The sequence below is a fragment of the Camponotus vicinus genome, unplaced genomic scaffold, assembly GCF_025532165.1.
Source record: "Camponotus vicinus isolate PSW18456_S1 unplaced genomic scaffold, iyCamVici1.0 SCAF_2, whole genome shotgun sequence".
Classification (NCBI taxonomy): domain Eukaryota; kingdom Metazoa; phylum Arthropoda; class Insecta; order Hymenoptera; family Formicidae; genus Camponotus; species Camponotus vicinus.
Genome location: NW_028141956.1, coordinates 14,445,603 through 14,471,183, shown reverse-complemented (window position 1 = coordinate 14,471,183; position 25,581 = coordinate 14,445,603). Strand labels below are relative to the sequence as shown.

At 36.8% G+C, this 25,581-nt stretch overlaps 1 protein-coding gene across 3 annotated transcripts in view; it reads left to right on the top strand.

Annotated features, from left to right (window-relative positions):
- Positions 1–25,581, top strand: part of Atg16 (Autophagy-related 16) — a 402,094-nt gene that overhangs the window by 347,961 nt on the left and 28,552 nt on the right. For all 3 annotated transcript variants that reach the window (XM_083092613.1, XM_083092614.1, XM_083092615.1), the window contains one exon: positions 24,101–24,221. In XM_083092613.1, the coding sequence (XP_082948739.1) occupies positions 24,101–24,221 (121 nt within the window). The remainder of the gene's footprint in view (positions 1–24,100; positions 24,222–25,581) is intronic.

Genomic DNA, 25,581 nt, shown 5'->3' with positions numbered 1-25,581 from the left:
AAATGCAAGTTGTGATCGTCCATTTTCAGCCAACTTTCCGTCGAGAAACCCCTCTCTATCCTCTTTCACCCCTCTCTTAATCTTTGCTGCAACGAGACATCAGGAATACAAAAAGCTTTTCCCGCTCCACTTCCTTTCGTTTTCTTTCGCTCTCGTTCTCATATTTCTCTCTCTCTCTCTCTCTCTCTTCCTCCTCCCCCTCTTTTTCTCCTTCTCGTTCTCGCTCTGTCTTCCTTTCTTTTTTTTCTCTCTCTGGCTTCCGTCACTTCCGAACAAAAAGCGATATTCCGGCGCGTCGGCAGTAAAGAAAGTAATCGTTTATGGGCTTTCTCGCGGCCTCACTCGTGAGGTGTTGCGGCCTAATTGAGTCTGTTTGTAATCCTGCTTATGGATCTTTATGAAAGGGAAGGTTTACAGGCGCAGGATAAACCCCTCCATCCATCAACGGAGAGCGGCAGCTAAAGACCTCATCAGTTCCGGTGCCAGCAAACACCATGTCCTCGGTGATAAGCTTTACCGAGATGGAAGAAAAGGAGGCGGACGTCCAAGACGCGTCAAGCAAAAATTCGCATAGCTCCCCCCAGCATCTCTCCCCGCCACCGCAACGGAGAGATCTTATCCTGCAATGTGTCGTCAGATTTATCTAAGCGTCAAGAACGCGCGCCGCGAGAACATTATATTTATAGAATGTAACGCGTTTAGGATAAATACACGTATTTTAAGCATACGCGATTGCGCGAATATATTTTTTCGACGTGACTGCTTCATTATCGAGTTATGCGCGATATTTTTGCATCGCTTATCGTCATCTATACCGTGACGGGACTTTGAAGAGGCCTATCCCTTATTTCCTGCGACTTACCAAGCTCGTTAGGAATCAAGGAGGATTAATGTTCGCGTGTCGCTGGTGAGGCTCGGTTAGTTGTGGGGAGACTGATGCGTTTGAAAGTTCCGGTTTGGAAGCTAGTGTCGCGGGTATTCGCGTGTACAAACTCGAATAATGAGCTCGAGTCTTTCGCGAAAGAAACGCGGCAAGTTGCGAAAGCGGCTTAATAAAATTTCCCACCGAGAGCGCGACTAAAGCGTGTCACCCTTACGCAAGAACAAGGCCGCGCGACAAAACCTCGTTCCCAGAGAAAGACTTAATTTCTAGCGTTGTCTATCAATTCTATCTGTGGCGTGTTTTTAGTCTAATATCTACTTCCTATACACGCGCGACGTCGCGCCTCACTCTCGCGCATTGTCATCGCGAAACTTTATGCCGGCGCACACTAAATAAATTCCCCTTCATCTTTCCGGTGACACGCACGCGATGAATGCGAGATGGTACCGGGGATTTACGTAAGGCTCGCGGCCCGAGTATACGTGCGGGCGGAGTAGCGAGCGTGTTGGAGTATAATGAACCCTCCGCGCGCGCGATAATCCCGGTGAAACCCTACTTCTCTCTTGAAGTGCGTTTCCCTAGGAGCGAGGAGAGGGAGAGAAAGAGAGGGAGAGGGAGAGAGAGAGTTCTACCTTCTCATGAAAGGAATCTCCGAGGATAATCTGAGCCCTGTGGTACATTCTTATTCCGTTCCTGCATCAAGCTTCAATGGCATCGATTTATCACGTGCTTCGTAGACGCACTACTTACCCGACGCGTTGGTAAGTGGAGAGAAAGCACGACTGTGCACGCGAACATACGTATATATACGTATCCTCTCCTCTCTTTTCTCTCTCTCTTTCTCTTTTTCTGCATACGGCGCATAACGCATGTACGCCTGAGGACACGACTCTCAAAAATCTCTCAGAGGTGCGCTTGTAACACGTATAAATACGGGCGCAACATCCACGACGCGTAACCGCTTTGCTTTATAGGCGGGGTAATGACAAATCAATTTCTCGACGAACATTTCCTGGCCGATCGACGGGCAGGTTCTTCACCGGGAGAGAACTCGCGCTGAGAGAGAGCCGCAATAGCAGCGGTGCCGCGGTGCGGCAGCTCATCGACGGCAGCCAATATCGCCTGTATCGCGGCGCGTCGCTTCGAGGTCCATTTCGAGATCGCCCACGTCCTCGCCGCGCTCTCGACTCGCCTAGGTATCGAAACAAATTATGCCCGCGTATATACCGCTCGTACGTTCCCAGAAAAGACAGCCTGATGCATGGTGCTGGCGTACATGCCGGCTCTACGGCTAACCCCTTTATTCTTTTCGTACCTTTGCGGAAGAGAGCAACCGCTCTCTCTAGCGCGCGCCGTAAGCTGAGAATAGATATTAGAAATTCAAACTCGTATCTGTTGCGCCGCGTACTGTGAGTGAACTTAGAGTCCGTTCTGTCAGATCTTTATTACAATCGATGCTTCGTAAGCTTCCGTCTTTTTTTTTCTTCAACCAAAAATGCCGAGATATCGTTTCCGACAACTAAGATAAAAAACTTGGAATAGAAACAGATTATTAAAAAAAATAAATATATATATTAATGACAAAGTTTAAAAATCGACACTATTTTTTTCACTATTTTCTTTGCCATATAGAAGTCAGTCCATCGCTAAATAAAATAATAACAGTAAATTTACACTTGATTTGATATTTGAGACTTTCGCGGTTTACATGAATATTAGAATTGGCTTCCGGGTTTGAGCCGCATAAATTCTTTATTTGATTCCAACGTTCATTACATCAGGAGGGAACAATCTGATATGGTATCAAGTTGTTTCTTCCTGATGAAGTGAATTAAAATGTTCACAAACCATTGGAATCAGATAAAGAATTTACGCGGTTCAAATCCAGAAACCAATCTTAATAATTTATGTACTTGTTTACTCAAAAATTCTCTCTCTCTCTCTCTCTCTTTTGGAAATTTATAATATTCTTTGCAAAAGTCTATAAGAGATTATCTGAATACCAGAGAGTTAATCGTTCAATTATGAGATAATGTTGAAGATGTCACGATCATTAAGGAACGCATTCGCACCTGAGACTCTAATAAAGCTGCGAACGTGTTTCCGAGTTATGTAAGTGCCTCGCGGATACATCGCGCGATCAGGGCGGTACAAGTTGCTAATTTGTAACGGACTTTATGCCATTGGTAACAGCGTTGAAATAATTTTTGTCGACGCCGCGACTATTCACGTAGATACGAACAGCTTATGCCTATATTCAATGTAAATTTCATATTTTCGCCTTCTTCCCGTCTCACGCGCTACGACTTCTTCTCTTTTTCGCGGATTATGCGATTTACCCGATATGGGAATAAGTGCCATCGACGCTGAAGAACCTGATGTGTTAAGCACTATGTCAAAATTCCAGCATTATTATGATAACTATCTAATTACGAACAAGAGTCTTAGCGAAGGAGATGAGTACAAGTTTATTAAAGTTGTGCGATTATTATGATATTAACGCACTGCTCATTACCGCACTGCGCGGTTTTAGTGCAAGTCAATGTGCTTTGAAGTACGTAGATGTAAATCTATATCTTTATGCTTCCACATTCTTCTCAAGGATGTTCTACGCTTACAATTACTTAATATCATGATTTTCATTAACACTATAATGAATCTGTTGATAAAGTGCCTTTGAAGAATTCAATGAAATAAATTCCCAGTTTTGTTTAAAAGCGAATTTTACTTTCTATTTGGCACATAAATATTACCAAAGTATCCCATACAATTTATCGGAGGTCCTTTGCATTGTATATAGGGAGCATTTATATATGAGAAATATCTAGAACGAGAGATTTATTAGTTCCAAGGGAATATCCAATAAACTATTAAAAAATCTTTTCGATATACTTCCCGCGGCGAGTCATAACACTTGTGTTACATTGAGCTATATCAATTGTGATATATTATTGAATTCTGATATATGAATATATGTGTGTGTAACGTAAATTTCATTGGCAAATTTTGCAATAAAACCGAGTCGAGTTATTGTCGACAGAACCACTTTTTGCGGTATATTCACCATGCATAAAACAAAGTCAATTGGAAAAAGCTGATAGTCCAGATGGTAGCCCGAAGGTTCGTGCCCTTTCGGCCATTGATCATGAGCATCGAATATGACCAGCTTAAGTAGGAATTGGGGACGGGTCAACTACGTCAAAAGCTAATAAATCTAATACATTTCGAGATTCATGAATTTGACATTACGCAAAAAAGTACTTTCAATCTTTTAAAATATAAAATTAATAATTAATTTATATGTGAATTAAAGTAAAGATTTGCTTTAAAATATAATTTAATTTTACATCGAATTAGCTGTTTTATAATAATTATACCATGATTTTAATTATACGACACAAAAATTCATGAAAATAAAAATTTTAATTCTAAGGGCAAATCTTTGCTTTAATTCACAAATTAATTATTAATTTTATATTTTAAAAGTAAGCTGAAAGTGCTTTGCGCAAATTCATTAATTTCGAAATATATTAGATTTATTAACATTGACGTAGCCGATCTGTTCTTCCTTAAAGGCAGCGACTGGTTTTCGTGGAGACGAAAGCGGTAGCGAGGTTGACGTAAGAATCCAGGAAAAGGCATAACGGCACGCGTCGAGTCACGGTTACACTATTGACCCCCATTCGGGTTACCAAATTGTTACACGGACAATTTATTATCCGATCGCGAGGTGCCTCGCACCGGTAGGCGACGCATACCAACCACAAGGAGGGAAGGGGAAATGCGTCCGTAAAGGCCGTCGCGTCCATTCTGAAATGATGCGGAACAGTTATCCGCACATTTAGGCGAATGGACATTTGGCTACATGTCTATACCTGCGATAGAAGGCTTAACTCTACGTTTATAAGCGCGAATAAACATGAACACGCGGTGTACTCTATAACTCTGTATCTCTAAACGAGTAAAAACTTTCGCAAAAAACGTGCGACCGCATTCGTACTGTCTGCGAAATAGTATCAGGAAACGATGAAGAATGCAGGAAAAAATACATGTGCGAATTTATACATAATGTAAATTCACATGTGTGCTAAATTTAATTTTCTTTCAGTAGGTATTTTTCATTTCCACACACAGAAAAAAAATAAGTGTCAAATCAAAACTTATATACTTAAATTAACGCGTTTATTGTTTCGTATATACGCAACAATTTATAATCTTCTTAGAAGAATTTAATAATTTTAAATTTCAATAATATTACAGTCTTATTTTAATATTATAATTGTCATCTCAAGAATATATGATTATTTAATTCTACTTTAAGAAAATTATAATCTTTGATTTAAAAATGTTATTTCCTATCTAACATTGTTTCTTTTCCATTTAAGAAAATTAAATCTTAAATCATAAGAATATACATATTTTTCTTGATTAAACTATATAAAATGGCTTCATTCTCAAGTAAGCAATTATATTTTTCTTTAATTAACGCAATATAATCTCATTTCAAGATTTCCATGTTAAAACTAAATATATTTTCAAAACAAGAATGTCCTTTTTTTCTGTGCATATCACACAAATATGTTTGCGATTATGCATATATAATATTATACAATATTTATATAAAAATATATATTTTTATCTCACTATATAATATATAAAAATACAGTACATATATTTATTCTATGCAATTATCATTCGTTTCTTGTATATTTGAATGATACATGTCGAAGACCGAATATAAATGTCGCCTCAGCTTTTCCCTCCTTAAGATATATCTCCTTCTAATGTTTTTTTTTTTTGATCGGAAACAGCTTGCGTTTCTCGTTGCGGTCCGTATTGCAAAATAGACGTTCTCTCGATCAAAAGAATCCATGTATCGTGCTTTCTACCTCGTAGCGCAAACCAAGTGGAACTGTAAACGAGAACTATTCCTTTTAGTAGGATACAGAGGTACAGAGTTCCAATTGTTTGTCTTCGAATTTAAACCTTTCTTCGGTTCGCTTTTTGTGCGACTGTCCTGAATAAAACATTTCGCAGATAAATCGCGCCTAAGTGTCATCGAATCAATTCAAATGGAAAATAATAATGTGAGATTCGGTCGAAAACACTTCTTGTTCGCACACACGTCACGGCATTTTATTCACGAAATCATGGAATCTATGTGTGCTCCATGCAGTCGATATTTTCGCACGGTATAGTTTTAACGGAATCGCTTAAAAGTTATAATCCATCCAAAGTATGTCGAATTAAATGGGGGATTGAAAACTTTCCATATGTATTTAAACTTAGTTGGATAAGATACGAGATACACAAGCATTGCTTCGGAGGAAAAGATAACAGTGCCCGATAACTAAATGCGAACATCTGTATAGAGTGTGAATACAGACGGGACTTAAACGGTACTGGTGGCAGGAAAATGCTTCTTATTTAAATGATATGATATTCAATATCAAAGTTACCGTTTTATAACGCGAAATTATCTTTCTGATTACAATACAGTTGCAGAATTTAACATTCATTAATTTTTTCATTTCATTAATTCATTTCATTAATTTTTTCATTTAATTAATTCATTTCATTAATTTTTTTCATTTAATTAATTCATTTAATTATTTTTTTCATTTAATTAGCTAAATAATTAGTTAATTAAATATATATAGTTAATTAAATATATATTAGTTAATTAAATAAATTATTTAAATAATTAAATAATTAAAAATAGATTCGAGTGAGAAAAAAATATTGCTTTCACGTATGAAAAATAAGAGAATGCATGAAACATGAACAAAGTATTTATTAGTAAAGAATTTCGCAACTTTCTGTTATGCTTAATGCTACCTTTTGCACCTAATTACTTAATTAAAAGTTCATTTGCGTATTTTCCAATTACTTAAAAGTCGTCAAAATTTTGAAGTGTATAAAGTATTACTTGTTTTCATAACTACACGGTACAATACATCATTATATGGCACTCGAATGCAAAGGTCTAATTAGGGCGTAAGATATAGTCGCTTTACGCGATCCAATTAGTAGCCGATGATAAGATTTCCCAGTTTATATCTGAGCGCATTACTAACTTGGGAATACTTGCAGAGCAGCCAGCTCACACTTCACTCGTAAAGAATCCCACCATTAAGGGAGGCAATATATGCGGGCACAAAAATATGCGTAACTGCTGATATCGCCGAGCATTGACCCAAAGTTATTTTTCGGTCGCGAAATACGAAACTTATGAGGACATAGATAGTCCCCACGCTCCCATTTCATGAATGTAAAGTTACCGAGAGAACAGTCTGCGACTCGACCATTAAAAAAACTAGTTCGTGTCCACTTTCATCTAGCGTGATACGATATGTAATTTGTTTCGCCGTTTGATTTGTTGTATAATTCGCATACATACACATCGGAGAATCAAAAACGAAAAACAAGCTCGCGCGCGGAGATAATTGCATCTATTAACATCCGATACTTCCCATTTGCAGTCTATAACTTATTTAATCGACAACGTGCATATATAACACCTAACACAGACGAATGAAACTTATACAAGTATGGAAAGCGTCTCCTTGCTATAACCATGTATATCGATATGGTTGATACATGCGATAGCGTGATTGGTACTTTGAAAAACGAAAGAGAAACAAAATGTACATGCAAAAGTTACGAACACGTTTACTATCATGTTCATTAATTTCAGATATGTTATCTCCAACATATTATCATTTTAATCAAATAGATAAATTTATGATATTCATGTTATTGGGATTATACATATTATTGGTGTTATGTTTGTCGCTATTAATTTCTATGCTTAATTTTAAGCGATAGTTTGCTGCGAGGGTACCGTAAAAATGCGAAAGTAGAATTTCTATTTAACTCCGACGACATCGCGATATCATTGCACATTCTATTAACATCCACATCGTCCAAAGTATGAACGAACATATCTGGGAATAGGCAGCATATGTGCTCGTACGCATATAAATAGGATTCTCGGAAACACGAGAATCGGCAGCAGAAAGGAAAAGCAAAAGAAGACCCATACGATTCCGGTCTCGTTCAATTGCGTTCTCATCCTCCTGCTTAAGAAGAAGCGCGTTCCGGTTCTCCCAGCGCGCGATCAGTTTCGTCGTGTGACTTCTGGTCGTACGATCGGTACGAGAGGAGGACAGGGATACGGGAAGAAGGCCCGCCACACGAGTGAATTTGCATTAAGGTCGGCGCACACAGGACTTCCTCGTCGTGCTGACGGTGCGGTGCTTTTCCGCGTTGCCACGTTTTTCCCCGCGGGCGATCACGCCTCTGATTCGCGATTTCCGTGCGAGAACTGCTTCGCAACAACGATGCTCCGATCACCGATTATGCTCCGAGAAGGTGAAAGGGACCGAAAGCATCTGCGATGGCATTCTAATTGGTTCTGTTGAAGTATAGACTTTTCAACGTGACGAACTAAGTTTCTCTCAAGGTCGATCTCTGTGTTGAGCAGAATCACACATTTCTCTCTTCAGCCTCACAAAGATGCGGCTGAAGAGGAAATTTTATTTTTAAATATTCCACGATTCCCGTTAGAAGCAATGTCGATGTTTTCGATTACGCAATGCTGTATGGATAACTGACATCTGTTATTCCGTTATTGTGTGTGTGTGTGTGTGTGTGTGTGTGTGCGCGCGCGTGCACTTGTATATATAATATTGATCGATTTGTCGTAATAGGAAAACAATTTTGCTAGAATCTATTAAAGATATATATATAATATAAAAATTGCATGCTCGACTTTAATATACTCCAATTATTTGTTTCTTTATCTTTTAATATTGCTTAATATTATTTATTTATATTTTAATGTAAATCAGTCAACATAAAATGCTTCATAAAATACTTGAGGCGTGCTTGATTAATTTTATGTATCGCGATGCGCGTAGATTCCAGTACCATTTTTATTTGTTCGTAAATAAGAATGATATAAAAAGTTAATGCACTTACGCAAGAGAAAACATCAGTGCGGAAAAATAATACTTAACGCATGAGGAATTACTTACTGCTAAAATTATATGTTCTCAGAAAATATTTTAGTTTTTGCTACATACACATATATATGGTTATATAAAAAAATGACAAGTTTTGCGCACAAAGTTTAAAAGATGTATATGGATGCGTGCCTGACATAATTTATACTTCCCTAAGTACAGGTAGTTATTTAGCTATGTCGATATATACTGACCATTTCAGGGAAAACTCGATACCGCATACATTATACATAAACCTCCTGTTTTTATGGAGCTCTTGAAGAAAAATTAATAAATTATATTAATTAATAAATTAGTCTTCTATATAAATATTTAGATTTAATTATCGCAGCCTATAAAATATTAAAATCCAAAAATGTCTATCTTGATAAAAATCCCTATCTCAATATCATTGTACAGATTTAATTGGATGCGACATTCAATTAATTATTTAACACATATCTGAAATATTTATACGTTACTATGTTCTAGCTGATTAATACTTTTAATAAGCTATTTTATCCAGTGCACAAAATTCACGGATTCGATTCGATTCGATTCCATGAATTCAGTGAATGCCCTGACTAATTTACAACCCGATTGAAAGCATAACACCCGCTTGAAATCCCTCGGAGAACAGCACGATTCACGCGCGTTTTCCGCGCATCTCGTTTTTTTTCGATCGGAAAGTAAAGCCATCCCGAACATCATCCCGACGATATATCGTTCATCGCGTTCGCCAATTTCATCGCGCTGCAGCCACCGTTGCGAGAGAGGCAGCTTTGAAACGCAACGACCTCGAACTCGCGGACGGACTTACGAATCCTCAAGGGCGTTCGCCGCATCCTCTCGCGCGAGTACGCATGTACGTGTACGCGCCCGATAAGAGGATCATTCTGAGTAACGTCGTGTGTATAACCGACAGGGTAATGTGGCATACGGACATGGTTGCGCTTTGTGCGAGAGACCGCTGACGGAGCGAGACGGAGCGAAATGCTAGAGAGGCGAGTGGAGCGCGGGGGCCTTCGCTACTACCAACGACTAGTTACACGTATGAAATAATCTATTATCTGGATGGGGAGTTATCTGGTGCGGGCATTGAATCGCCAAGGCCGTGGAGAAACGGCGGAAGGAACGAGACGAGGAGCGGCGGGAGCGTAAGAGACGGAACGAGATACACGTAGCGTTATAAGGTGGAAGCGGTGAGAAAGAGGAGGGAGGCAGAGATAGAAAGAGCGAGATAGAAATGGCGAGAGAGAGAGAGAGAGAGACGAGGAGAGGTAGACGAGAGTCACACAGCGGTCAACGAACCTCCCCCGACATCGAGCGCCGGACTGCACGTACGTATCTACGTACTGGCTATGTTACCTGCGTACGTACGTACGTACGTAGATACGTAAGTACGTAGAGAACCCCTCTCTGCCTACCGTTCATCCGTTGAGTCGGTGTTGCTTTCGCGGTGTGTTCCATCGCATCTACAGCGGCGGCGGCGGCGGCGGCGACGGCGGCCTGTGGGCGCCCACGTTGTATATACGCGCCTCGAGTGAAGCGCCTGGCAGCCGAGAGTCTTACCTCCCCTTCTGCTTCTCCTTTCTCCTGATCCACCTTCTCGGTCATCCGCTTCTTCCTGCCCTTCTCCTCCCGCTCCTCCGTGTCTTCCTAGTTCAGTTCCTCTTCCTCCTCGCCGCCCTTACGGAGTAAGCATGCCGCGCCGACGAGCGCGTTCGCACAGATAGACTCCACTATCTTCTACTAAATAACCGCTGCCTACATTTTTACCTAGCATTTCTCCGCTAGGCTCCGGCCTGTCGTCCTATTTGCGCCAGCATCCTTCCGGCGTATCCGAGAGCGCGTATCGTTCGCGAGCGCCGGGGACCCTCTTGTCTGTCATATCACCCTCTCTGATAGTCACCGATCTAATAATTAGGAAGAATATCGGCGATAGAAGCACGTAATTTCGTATCAGATGCCTTTGATAGAGAAGCCCCGTGGCACTCGTCCCATCTCCTCCCGATACGCGAGGAGGTGTCGAGGATGTGCTATTTGGAATCTCTCCTCCCGGGTACTGACGCTCGGCGTTTCCGCTGATTCAGTGTATTTGATTCGCGCTACGAGGCGGGTCGTGGGTGCTTAATGCCTCGCGAAGTGGCGCCGGCGTCTCTAATGCACTGCCGTATTACTTGCTCTTAATTGGTTCCGCGTTCGTCGGATTACTTCGTTGCGCTGTTAGATTCCTCGTCTGTACAATTGATTATTATCATTACAGCGGATCATGCTTTGTTAACCGACGTATCAGACAAATAAAGAGAAGAATGTGTTGCCTTTATTGCGCGGATTGTACAACTTTTATTGCGCCCGTAAAATATAACCGACGAGAGAATAGGGCTCAGGCTCTCCTAATGCATCCTCTTTTACATTGCTCGCACTCAATTAGCCGCCGAGCTCTCTTAAATTATGCCATTTCCCGGTATTAATAGAACGATTCGAGATAGAAGCCCTCGACCAAGCTCATGACGACTTGTTTGAGGAAAATGCGCTTAAACTTAATCAGTCTCGATTAATCTTGTAACATCTTCGCAAGATGCAATTAATGATGTAATAACCGAAGCGATGTTGTATTTATCTTGCGTAACTGAAAATGTGCATCTTTTTTAACTTCGTACTTATGTCTATTTAATCTGTTTCTCTGCTTAACATGTGTTCTTACGCTATGTTCCTTGATTCAGTCCGTAGCAGACTAGCTTCTTCGACCAAGACTGATTTACAAAGGAAGTAATATGGTCCTGAATTATTACTGTCCTGAGAAACATGAATTTTCAACAATACGCAGAGGTATCCAATTTTATATGCAACAATGACAGACTCGAGCTATTTCTGCACCGAGCTCTTCAAGTTATAGCCCTTCTCCGTCAATTTATCATTAGTCGACTTGAATTGATAGCAGAAAAGGTAATTTCCTTCAAGATGTATGTGCGTTCTAACATACTACTGGTTTAATAAAAATTTATCATTATCAGAACCACAAATGTGTCACTGAAATGATAAATGCGCCGTTATAATTACTTGTCTATAATTACATGTCTAATTAGTTTTAGGATTATATTGTTATTTACAACGATCGTAACTATTAGTATTGATTTTCTGCTATTATATATTATATATTAAAAATATTTTATTATTATATATGCATCATGTGCTAAATATATTAGGATTACATGTATTTTTTTCAAAGTAGAGTCTCATTATACGCACACACACAGTATTTCGCGCAATCTCATTATAGTTTCAATTGAGAATAGCAGTCACAAAGAACGTCTATAAGAAAATTTCAAATACCCGTTTCCGACTGTTGACTAGTTTTTATTAGGATATTAACTTATGTTCTTTTTTTTTCAAGAAACAAGAATTTCTTCATCGAGAATTTGAGATGACCAGTCAGCTTTGATGCCATGTGGTTTCTTTTTATCTCCGAAACTAGTAATTCAACTCAACGGTATTTATTTCGGTACTATCGAGGAGTCCCGCGAGAAAAGTAGGATAGTATAGATAGTATATTTCATAAAGAAAAGAAGTGACGCGAACTTTTATAAAGAGAACGAATGAGATCGGAAAGAAGATCAGAAAAATACATCTCATCATTTTTAATATAGAAGACGTAAAAAGCGTTTTTTTTTTGTTTTTTTCCGTAACTGTATTGTTAGTGCCTTTGTACATGAACCCTGCGGGGTTCGGTGACGTAAACGCGCGCAAGACTGGTCTCGAGCTCTACTTGCTCGCGGATCGTGCAGGCGTGATCATATTCGAGAAGAGCGTTCTCGGCTCAACTGCCCCCAGGCCGCGAAACGAGCCCCCGTATCTACAATTATAAATGTTTATGTCATTACAGAGATTAGAGAGCCAATTCATTGTGACACATTGAATATACGCGTAGTATTATACGCGCATAATTGCGGTAGCGGAGTAATATAGAACTTAATCTTGCGTAAATTCAGGACATTATGCCCCCTCCGTGCGTGCAGCGGTATAAATCGCGGTGGACTCTTCCGTCGCGGAGAATAATGCATTGTTGATTTAGGTTCAAACCCAAAACCTCCCCCCAATCCCTCCGAGGTTAGCTCGGAGCGTTACATGTGGATGTTACTAGCGGACAAATAGGTTACATGGAAAACAGGCTCGGAACATTTAATCTTCCGATGGTCGCTTCCTTTCTGTATCCCGCGATCACTCACGTTGTATGCCGTTATTTATTATCGAGCAATACAATGTGTAATGACGAAATATAGAAGCACTTGGAATATGTAAAATATATATTTTGAAATTTATATGTATAGAAGCACATCTGCGAGAGAAGATCTCATTTAAATTGAATCCAAAATTAATATCTAGTTTAATGAGAAACATTTTCGTTCGAATCGACATATGTGCATTTCGTGCGCGGATGCGAAGATTAAATAATCTCGCTGGTAATTTGTACTCATATGTATTCATTTAAAATCCCCTTCCTTTGCATTGTGAAGCCCAATTATACCTTTAAGATATTGTGTGAAGTTTTATCGTCAAAATACACAGTCTTTACATTCACACACATATCAAAATATATAAAATATTTCTTATAATAAAATAAATCTCCTATAAAAAATATAAATATGTCCCATAAAAAAATATTTTTATTTTATTTCGAAATATCATTTTATTTTTAGATATATATTTTATTTTTGTCAAAGACAAACATATATCTTAACTTTGAAATTTCCTATTCACGTTGAAAATCATCATCCGGGCGTTCTTTCGCCCGGACTCGGTATATTGCGAAGCTGGTCAAGTGTTGAAGTACTGGTGAATGTTTCACGAGTATCATCGCGGGGATGCAGCAGGGAAAACTCGTTTCGCGAAAGTGATCGTACGGTAGCGCGCTCGAATTGAATTACGATCTGTCAATTATCGTATAACATCATGGTCCGCCAACTCCTGTAAATAGCGCTTATGTGAATCCGCGATTAATCGAATCGCGCACGCAAACGCGGTACATATTTCATTTTCGTCGTTACTCGCGTAATGTTGTTCTTGCTCTTAGAGAAATTCCGCATTTTATGTTTATTGCGATAAATCTTTGCAAGCGCATAGAATCTTTGCAACCGCAAGAATCACGAATTCGGCAAAGTTTGTGGATGGTTCACGTGTTTCCGCACACGTGTATGCGTGCATACATGAATGCGAGAGTCGATGCAAAAGAAGAAACGCAGCGGTAGGAAATGGCCTTTTTCGTCTTTTCAACGATGCAGCTTCGAAAATATAAGTTGACTATAGGCTGCCCTGGGTAAAGACAAAGCCGAGAGTGGTTGAACACTTGGATCGCGTTCAAATATTCTTCGATAAAAGTCTTCAAGTGACTTTGTGTTATGTCGCCTAACGCGAGCTCCACATTTTTCGTACATGCATATATTAGTTTGCCTCGGCACACAAAAGATTTGCATAAACATTGATAAACGCTTTGCACGCAACATGTGATTTCAAGGTCGATGTATAAAATTTTCTCAACGTCATAAAATCTCATCGCATTTCGCAAGATTTTGAAATACATATCAAAATTAATAATTTTTTTTTTTGATAGAAATAATACTAATTTAATGGTCATAAGAAGCAAATTAAAAATGAAAAATACCGCACAGAAAATAATATCTCTCATTAAGATACTTGAGAATTTTCACACCCTTGAGCTCACTAATTAGGCTTTACTGCAACTGGTTTTACGGTAACTGCTACTTCTTTTTTTTATGCACACATTTTAATGTTAAATAGGGTCGTTAGATTTTCATCTCATATTAATAATATTAACGTGAACTTCATAAAAGTCGGAGTAACGTGAGCACCTTCGAAGCTAATTGCAGCAACGGACGTAGATGTTTTTCGAGTAGCTGAGCATCTAAGGTGACTAATTTGATTAATGACACTGATCACGCAATTTTCTGGTTAGAACGTTAGGAAGAAGCATAATCGATTTACATCTATTACGATAAAATGGTTATTATGTACCGTGAGCTAGTCATTCGGGACGAGTTTTGCCGGCAATCGCTGTAAAGCTGCGGTGTAACCTGCGCGCTTTTATCAATTCATCATTCCCGCTGTCATTACTGTATGACAGCACTAAAGTGGTTTACATTAACGTGTAATGTATACAGCGCGACGTAAGAAAATACAATGATATAAAACATCGCAATGCGCGTCTGAGTATTATGAATTATTAACATATCATGCGTAATGGTATGTGCATTCTCTTAAACATCCGGCTATTAGAATCCGATAGGTCCATTAATATTCAATATGCATAACAAGTTGCGTTCATACATACAAGATTATGGTCAATCTCGACGGCACGTCTCCGAATTCTTTTGCCCGGGTCAGGAATGCGCGCTGATACGGTTTCCAGCGCGTTTGCCTAGCGGTCCCAAGGTCAAAGTACTGTTCAAGCATCGACGGACTTCCGCGATAAAAGTCAATCCGGAAGTCTAAAATTCCAGTCTACGTAGTTATGATCCCGAGTAACGTACCTTCCGTTTCCTCGCGCTCGCGCATACATATAGCCGGGGGATATAAATACATATTCAGAACCCGCGTTTAACGGACTAACGGCATTTACCTGTAGAAATCGAATAGCGCTAACACGAGCGGCGCGGCCAGGGTTAATTGGACTTCGGCTTTGACCCTTCGACGTTTCGTGCTGATATTTCGCGTCGAAAATTATTCTACCCCACCGTAATTACATCGCGAAAAGAATCGCCATTGCATCGTATCGCCGTGCCGTACCGTTGTTAAACGTAAAAAGGTCTAATTTCAACTTCAGGAGCTGCCGAGTAACGGCAGTGAAACTTTGTGCGGTAATGTTTCTATATTCGCGAGCGTCCATATAAAATATATTATATAGCCCTTAAGTAAAAATAACGTATATATGACGTAACGAATTCGAAGTAATACTGTATACCAATTTTCTCTCTCATCTGAAAAAAAGTCCGACGAATAATATCGCCCAAAAGCAGATGTGAAATTTATTCAGATACATGGCCAAGCGCTGCTACTAGTTTAGCCGCAATTGCAGTTGCAGAATTCGCGCGCGCGCACGACTAGCAACACCAAGTTGCAGTGCAAAAACTTGGCATGCCCGGTTCGCATTAAATCATGATGAGCATCGCATCGTATTTTCTCGCACCACCTAAATGTGCAAATACATGTCGGGTAACACATGTGTGCAGATATCAAGTTTATCGCATTTGTTACGTAACAAATATAACAAGCATATTTTATTTTTACTTTTGCAAAATGTCTCCTGCGAGATGTATTACAAGACACTGCTATTCTAAATCATTTTTAATTAGCGTACAAATCATAATTAATCACATACGTACAATTTATGTTATTCTTGGGAAAATAATTTCCAAAAAAAAAATTCCTATAAATTGACAGCTCGTTCGATTGCCTTAGCTGCACTGTTATAATAATAATCCTAGTCATCTGTTTATTCTCGAAATCAGTTATTCCATCATAATTCATATCGAAACTCAAAGAATGCATTCAATGGGAACATTTTGATGACTTCGAAATTTCTTATATTTTAATCTATCAACAAGATTTCGTGTACTTTCTACTAGTTCAGGTAGAATATCGCTGATTATCATGCGCACGTTTGCAATCGGTAGACGGTATGATTTTCCAGTTTTTCAGCGAACTGGCAAGGCCGTCCACCGCAAATCAAAATCGTCGTCACGGATGAATGTAATTATGGTACGACGATAAGATGAGGGCATACTTTGCTTCGCGGAAACACACGCGCCAGCGCGAGCCCTGTACTAACGAAGTGGCAGTGAAGAACGATGAGAACGCTATATAGCTGACGTGCTCGACTCGCGTGCAAGCATTCTACTATGTGTAAACAGTGCTTAGAGCAAGGCATATAAGTTTCTCATGTCCCGCCATGCGAGACGCTTTCCGCGAAGGTATCGGTAAATGTTTGCTAGGAAGGGGACGACTCCTGATTTGCTTAACTCCGCTGCGATGTGTTGTGTGTTTTCATATGTGAGTTTAACATGTTTCTTCGGGGACACATAGTAGCCGCCAAGTGCATGCGCCTTAACTATTACGATACTGCGAAACCGCGCTTGTATAATGCTTGTTTACACTAGTATAAATAGGATGCAATATTGTTATATAAATCGCAAGATCGCTAGGAAACTAGACAGCACTGCACTGGAAGAGAGTATGACATTGGTAAACGATTGGCATCTGCATAAAATGCAAGCAGGGAATGTGACCTGAACATTAATATTTACATTAGCAACATGATAAGTGACTTTATGCAAAAAAATCGTTTATCTTTAAAATTAAATAAATTAATTGCAATGTCGAAAATGACGAATATTCGGTCAATTTATTATATAGAAAATGTGAAGCATGATATAGAATTTTTTCAAGTATATGTATGAGTATATGTATGACTACAAAAATTTTTAAATTACATTGGAAAGTGCATTCGCAATAATACATATATTACTTCATTGTAAGATTTCACTATGCGATAAAAATTTGAATAGTCAATGGAATCGTAAGGATTCTTATTGACCTGTGAATCATCACAGTTACAAAAGCAATGGTACCATTAAGAAATCAAATATGGATTGTATTTGTTAGATAATAATTTAAATATAAATGTACTAGAGAGAGTAGTTAATTTTACAATAACATTCACTTGATTTAATTGAATATCAGATATCATAATGTGAGTGTGAATTAGCTTGTATAATCGCTAATACATAGTATATTGTCGATTTAGATTACGTTAAATAAACAGTGATGATTGTCATATTGTAATTCTATCTTTTTATTATAAAACAGATATTACGCGCGCGTTGTGTATTTCATAAAATACTTTTTACAATACTATGAAGTAAAAATGATTTGCCGATAATAAATTTATAATTATTCTTTTTTTTCTTAGTTTTTTGTTTTATATTTTCTATGACCGTTAAATTAATCTTTTCGTACTCATGGACGAATTATCTCGTATCTCGGTGTCGCTCAACTGACGCTTTTCCTTTTTGAACCACTGCAAAGTGCACTGAAGCGCATGCATGAATTCAAGTGCGAACGCTTGAATGAAACAACTGCATCGCACGGAGGCAGACAGCTTTTTCCTCTCTCTGTACTTTGATTCTCTTCATTCTTTGAAAATTCAAAATATTAAGCATCAATAAGAAATATTTTGAATATCTATTAATTTTTCTTATTAAATTAGAAAGAATAAGCTTTTTAGAAAATCAAAAAATAAAGCGCCATAAAATAAAAGATAAAACTGATACATATATCTGAAGTAACTAAAATAATGTAGAAGAGACTCTCCTAAGTTTTCCTTTTTACTTAGATATGTTTATCTAGTCAATCGTCTCTCTACTGCAGAAAAGCTTGTGCTACGAGATACTAAGAGATAAAGTGTCTGACCGGATCATGAGTTGCCACGGGCGACAGCGAGTGAGCTGGTGTTGATTTATGAGAAATACATGTACTAGCACTTTTTTTTATTTTGTCAATTATTTTCCTAGGGGATATTAATAAGAAATGTATAACTTTTGATCACGAGAATGTTTATTATATTAAACATCGTCGCGTGAGAAGTTGCTTACATGACTTTATTACATATTTGTGTATGATATGTGATTTTAAAATATATTTATTATATTATTTATTTATGTTAATATGTTTTTATTTAAGTGCTTACTGCAAAAATTTGATATATTATACAATAATTTATCTAACACATATATTTTTTGCATGAATTTGAAAGAGATATTCATCATAATTACACAAGAATACGTACGCTCTTCGTCTTCATTTAGAAGTTTTTACATACGAGCGAGGATAGCGCCTCTCGGTAATAACTATGTTACTAGAATTAACGAGCAGCAATAGAGATCAAGAGTGAGATTCACAAGTATATCATATTCAAGAAGGAGGAAGCAAAAGCACCATCACTAGCTAATAAAGATGACGTATATTCCATCACTCGACTACCCTTCAAAGCGTTTTCGGTGGCGGTTCACGCATATGCTTAAAAACGATGCGAGAGTATAGCGGCCATAAAACATAGGTCGCTAGTTGCCTTCAAAAAAGATTGCCAACTTTCCTTCCTTTCCTCTCTTTCTCCTCTCTTGCTCTTTTTACCGACTTTAATTGAAGCCCCGTATACTTGAGGGATCCTCCTATCTTGCTGCTCTTTTTCTCCGCTGGTCGCATTACTGTTCGCCCTCGATGGAGCACTAGGACTCTATGAAGAAGTTTATGCTTTTATTGCGTAGAGAGATGCAGACCGAGTGTATACACACCACCGACTGTATGTACCTCACCGGTACTGGAACTCGGACGCATCGTAAAAAGACGATATCTGTGGATTCCACAAACCCCGCGGTGTGTACCTTCTCAGGATGATTCTTGCAGAATGTAAAATAAAGATCTCCGCGACAATAATGGACATAATTTGTGCGTTTTTCTACCGCTTAAACTTATATATCGATAAAATTCATCATCATCTATATAAAATAATTTTTTGAAAAACGATGACTATGTAAACGATGTCTTAGATTTTCTTAATCACAGATTCTTTGGCGAATTTAAAGACGATTCTTTCTAAATACAAATTTTATTAGATCTCTCTCTCTCTCTTTCTCTCCTATACATATAAACTTTTTTTTTCATTTTCCAATTTTTTGCGAAAAATCATTCATTTCTGTCACTTCAAAATATTAATATCAGTATATATATATTTTAAGAATTTTAACGATTTTTTCTATGTTTTTTCTTTAACGAAACATTTTTCTTCAACGAACGCTGGGTTTTGCAGTCAGCTTTAGAGACGTTCAACATTTAATATCTGAGAGGATTGACGTCGTTTGACATCTTTCGAATTTATATACAACAGCAAAGTACTCTTGGAGACACTATCGTAAGCCGTATTGCACGCAGATTGTTAGAGCTTCCTTGCTCGCGTTTGTTGTTCCTGAAGCACTCTATTGCTTCTTCTTTGATATTGGGTATCTTGGATGATATATTATTATAATAATGATAATATTATTGTACAATATATTTGTGTGCTATGCGTTGAAAATTTATATATATCTCGCATGCATTATTGTAAATATATTATTAGACAATTTTTCGTAAGATTTGTTACGATTGTTCGAATTTGTTACCAAAAAAATATAATTCATACGCGAGATTACTGAATTATGGTGAATATTCACATTAATAAACTTCCAACTACGCCTCCAGCTGTATCCTTCGTGTTTGTTCTGCTGTGTACGACTCGAATTATCTCTGTTCGTATATAAAGCTAAATTACTGAGTTGTTAATCAAAATTATTGAACGTCCGAATAAGTTTTGTTCCTTTCTCAAATATAATTGCAGAAAAAGTTTCTACTCATGCATTTATTACAGATTTAATAATAGGTTTCTGTATTATTACGAATCTTGAAATATATTTACGTTTTATTTTTTTACGATTCATACATGATATTTTTCGTGGATTATAATCTCAATTTTAAACATTATTACATAAATCAAAATTATTTTTATTAAAATTTAATATAAACTATTATATATTAAACTATATATTTAAATTATATATTTTTGTTATGTATATATTTATTATATGGAATTTTTAATTTTTAAATATTATATTTTTGAACTAATTATAATTTTATTTTTAAACTAATTATAATTCTTTTTAATGTATATTTAACAATTTTTCTGATTTATCTTCTATGAAATTTTGATTAAAAAAATCAATTTTATATTATTAATATACGTTAGTATTTAACTGTTGTAAGATTATATTAAATTCGAGAGAACTATTATTTTTTAACAGCTGTAACAGCTGTAAAATATGGGAGAATAAAAACAATGGCGATTCCTGTTTTATATTAAACAAAAATTTACATTTTTGGCGACTAAGTTACACATAATATAAGAGTTTAAAAATTACAAAATGTAGAAGAAGTTTGTATTTAATGTATGAAGAGGGCAAGAAAGAGCACAGTTGTAAAAGATTACGAGTGTGCTAGAAGTATACAATAAATTGTACCTCTTTTTTAGAAGTTCACTCATAAAAAGTTGCGTGTAGCATAAAAATCTTGAAAGTAAATTTGTATATTAACATAACGGAACTTTATAATGTAGAATAAGATTATGAACTCTTCCCAAAAATAGCAATTATTTGTATTTATTAATAAAGTGTTTTATATAGAAATGAAGAAGAATTCCAGAAAAGAGGAGAATCTTATGGTGACATTGAAATTAAAAATTTCCTTTATATATATTATTTTTATAACATAACATTCTTAAATACTTGATATATTAGTAATATATTTAGTTTCCGTATAATGGAATATCCCCATAATTTTAGATAGATTTTATTTTATCATTTTAAAAACATATCTTTCTTTATTCTTATGGTATTAATGCCATACATTCTTGTCAAGACAAGGCGATTGAAAGCAAAGTCCATTCAACTGTTTAACATTTCGCGTGAAAAAATGTAGACTCGTTGCACTTTCGGCAAAGTCTTTACATTATAGTGCACTTTCGTTAGTGGTCTCTTCCACTTCTGACGTCTTTGTGCAAAAGAGTAAAGTTCTTTCGCTTGTGTATAAGGATAGGGACAGGAGGGTTCCACCCCTACCTGTTTCTTTCACGTTATAGCCTTTCCAGCTAAACTTCCGGGCCATTAATTTACATTAGGACATTTTTCAAGAGCGTGCTAGCTCCTGGCGTTGCGCACCTTAAAATTGGCGAACTCCTCTTTTTAACGGTTCTCCTCTCTTACACAGGAGCCCTCGAGTCGTTTCCCCACACCCCTTGTCGACATCACGCTTGAATTCTTCACCATTAAACGACGACGCGACGGAAGAACGAAGGGACGAACGGAGCGTATATATGAGATAACTTCAGAATTTCATTTAACGACGACGCGCGCGAGCTAAAGGCGCTGGCAGTCATTAAATCACGTTCGTGACGGGTCCGTTGTGCACGGCTTGATTGATATGTAAAGCGGCCCGTCGATATCGGCGTTTTTAACACAACGTGTTTACATAACCGTGTAAGTGCTGCATATATCACTTGATAATTTCATTACACGCCTAGGTAATTTCGCTCGCGCGACTCCATTGCGTCGACATCGAAACAACGAATGCACATCGAACGTCCTTAAATGATTTATTGACTCGTGAAACAAACTGTTAGCGTGAACGTTTGCCGCACATTTTAGATTTTTTCGATCATTAAAATCTTGATCACAAAGTCATTAAATCTTCGGACATAAGAACTATGTATATATTTGAAATTTCATTAACGATCTTTTAATGCGAACACGGTACATAATAATGCAGGATATTTATTGTCATTGAAAAATCTATCCATTCAAAAAGTGACAAGCACTTGATATCTACTTGCAAATTCCTTATCTATAAATAATCGTCGAAAAATATAAATAATGTAATTAATTATAAAATAACAGGAGTTAATTTTTATGATATTACGAATATTCTGACATTTTTGTTATGACTACAATAATGTGTAACTAGTTTCTACAGTTAGTATGCTACTAAAGAGAAAAGAGAAATATATTTATTTTGCATGAACGAATTTTGTACGAACAGAGAGAGAGAACATAAAAAATAGTTTTCGAAATGGAAGTTTTTAAATGATTTTAAAATTGTATACCATAAAAAATAGAACCATTGAACGTGTATCGTTTTCAAAAAGTTCGGTAAGAGAACCCTAGAATATCGGCGGCACAGCTCGCGATCGAAAAAAAATTGCTCATAAAATGCGCCGCCATGGACGTCAACGTACGGGTTTAATGTTTGTTCGTATAGACATCGAAATAGGAATGGAATAACTGTCGCTGACATCATGTCAACGACAACACAAATATCTACCGGCTATCTGGCAATATTTTCAGCCGTAATATTTGTATTATACATGAAATACGACAGTTATGTACAGATGCGCGTAAGCCTCTGCTGATGTAATTTTTGATAAATTTGTAGTTTTCGCGCGTACACATCGAATGTTCATCAGCGCATATTGAAAATAAAAAAGGAACTTTACGGCACCAATCGAGTTTTCTTGCTCAACTCAATATGATGGTAATAATGAAATCGAACTCTTTTCTTGTGTTACCCCGTTAAAGAATGACGTACTATTCCACTGGAAATGCGCGCTTTATACGTCTGTTTCTGCCCCTTGCAGCTACATTCATTTCTCATTTCGAACACGTAGAATGCTCGGAGTAGAGTTGAACTCGAAAGTAGAAAAGAGAAAATCAACTTATGAAAGCCAGTGCTCGATCTAATAAGTCCCTGTTTAAAGTTCAGAACTTAACTTGCGAAGTGCCAATGACTCCGGCGCTCCTAAATTGTATTTAAACAAAATAGTTTATAACTAAGCAAATTCATTGACGAGAAGTTTATATATATATATATAAAAACTTCTCGTCAATGAATTTGCTTAGTTATAAACTATTTTGTTTAAATACAATTGTACAACAAATATATATATATATATATATATATATATATATATATATATATATATATACACACATAATATAATTTAATTATTAACTTGTTTTGTGTGTACTTGCATGTGTGTGTTAGAATAAATATTGCAAAGCAAATAATTAATTTTAATACATATTTCATGCAAACATATTCAAATAAAAATTAAAATATTTATAAATTATAAAATAAATAAAAAATAGAAATAATTTCGCAAAATATATTTGAATACTTTTTTAAAATTTAAATCTGATATTTAAAATATGTAATCATATATACCAGAAATAAATAAAACAATATTTATATGTATATATTATTCTATTGTTAAATATTTTTTTAAATATTAACAAGAAAGAGAGAGAGAGAGAAAAGTATAAATGATAAAATAAATTTATATATATATATATATATATATATATATATATATATAAATTCTTTAAAAAAGAATCTTTGAATGTTTTGTTTTCCTAATCGAAAATATATATAAAATTACACAACTAATAAGGGAAAAATATTTTTGATTTTATGAATATGTTATTATATTTATACCCGTATTTCACTTATGCCACTCAAGATAAATTCACATGAACGAATCTTTGTATTTCTGTTTCAGCACACGCTCACGGGCCACTGCGCAAAGGTGATGGCGGCGAAGTTTCTTGGCGAGCCGTCAAAAGTAGTTACGGGAAGTTATGATCGCACGTTAAAAATCTGGGATTTGCGCAGCAAAGCATGTAAGTAAACGTTATTCTATTGATTAATATTGTAAAACGAAAAGCGGGTATTTTTCGTGAAACATCCACTAATAACGATTGAAAAATAATATATATCGTATATATATGTATGTGTATGTGTGCATTTGTGTGTTTGCGTATGAATAAATCTGTTAAATATTAAATAATTAATTACTATTATTTTGTGCAAAATAATATTTCAGAAATTGTTTTCTTTAATTGAAAGAAAGAATCAAACGTGTAATGATTCGATCCAAATTTCCACGGAACGATTTTAAGATACTTTAATTAAACTAACTTATGCAAACCAATTCTGAATCTCATCTGCGTATATTTACTGACAATCGAGATCTCGCTCGGTAATCCCAAAATCCATAGTCTCCCGCAGTGCAACAAACATAAACCTTTTTAAGACGAATAAAACAAAATAAGCAGCTATTTTTTACGCAACTGACATATCAGGTTGCATAATATTAACGCGGTACATTCGTTCTTGTAAGTCGTAATAGAAGCGTAGAAGATATGAGCTGAAAGTAATGTACAGTACTAGAGAAAGAGAGAGGGAAAAAGAGAGGGAGAGAGCGAGGGAAAGGGAGAGAAAGCGGTAATCACGTTGCCCATTATCCCTATTAGTCGTTGCATAATGCAAATATACTTACGAGCGTTCCAAGATAATAAAACAAACGGCGAATCTGCATGATCATTCATATGTATATTCTGTTGCGCATCGTATGCGGCTGCACAATGGACCGCCACGCAAAATATGACGCCTGTAATACCGTGGCTTGGTTCGTACCGGGCATCAACGATGCCATAATGGCCAAGATTGAATAAAAACTACCCTCCGTCTAACAGACGGTTCGTTGCATCGTCGTATAACTGCGTAAGGTTAATTAAATCGATAAGATCCTTCCACGGAAGAACAGATTCTCCCCTCGCTTGCTTCGTCCTAAACGATCTTCACCGGCATAGAAAACTCTTTATCTCTGAATATTGACGTTTTTAATAGACGATCCCTCCGAATAATGAGGCGAGTTTTGGAAAAGGTTGCAGCTTAATGCTTGAATAAATACGTTTAGAGATAAAAAAAGTTTTCAGAAGATTGGCCGACTAACCCGGTAACTTTAATGATTCTTTGTGACTTACGTGGCTCTAAGGTAAAAGTAGTGCGCAAATTGATGATAACAAAGATGAATTTATGTAATCTAATGGATGATCTGTCACAGAAAAGAAAGGTGAGATTAATCATAAATCCATTACCCACAGGAAAGAGTACTACCTTAATTAGCTCTTAAACCAAGACGCGGGTTTATCCAGGATAAGATGGTATAAGACGGTTATATTACTCAGACTTCTTCAT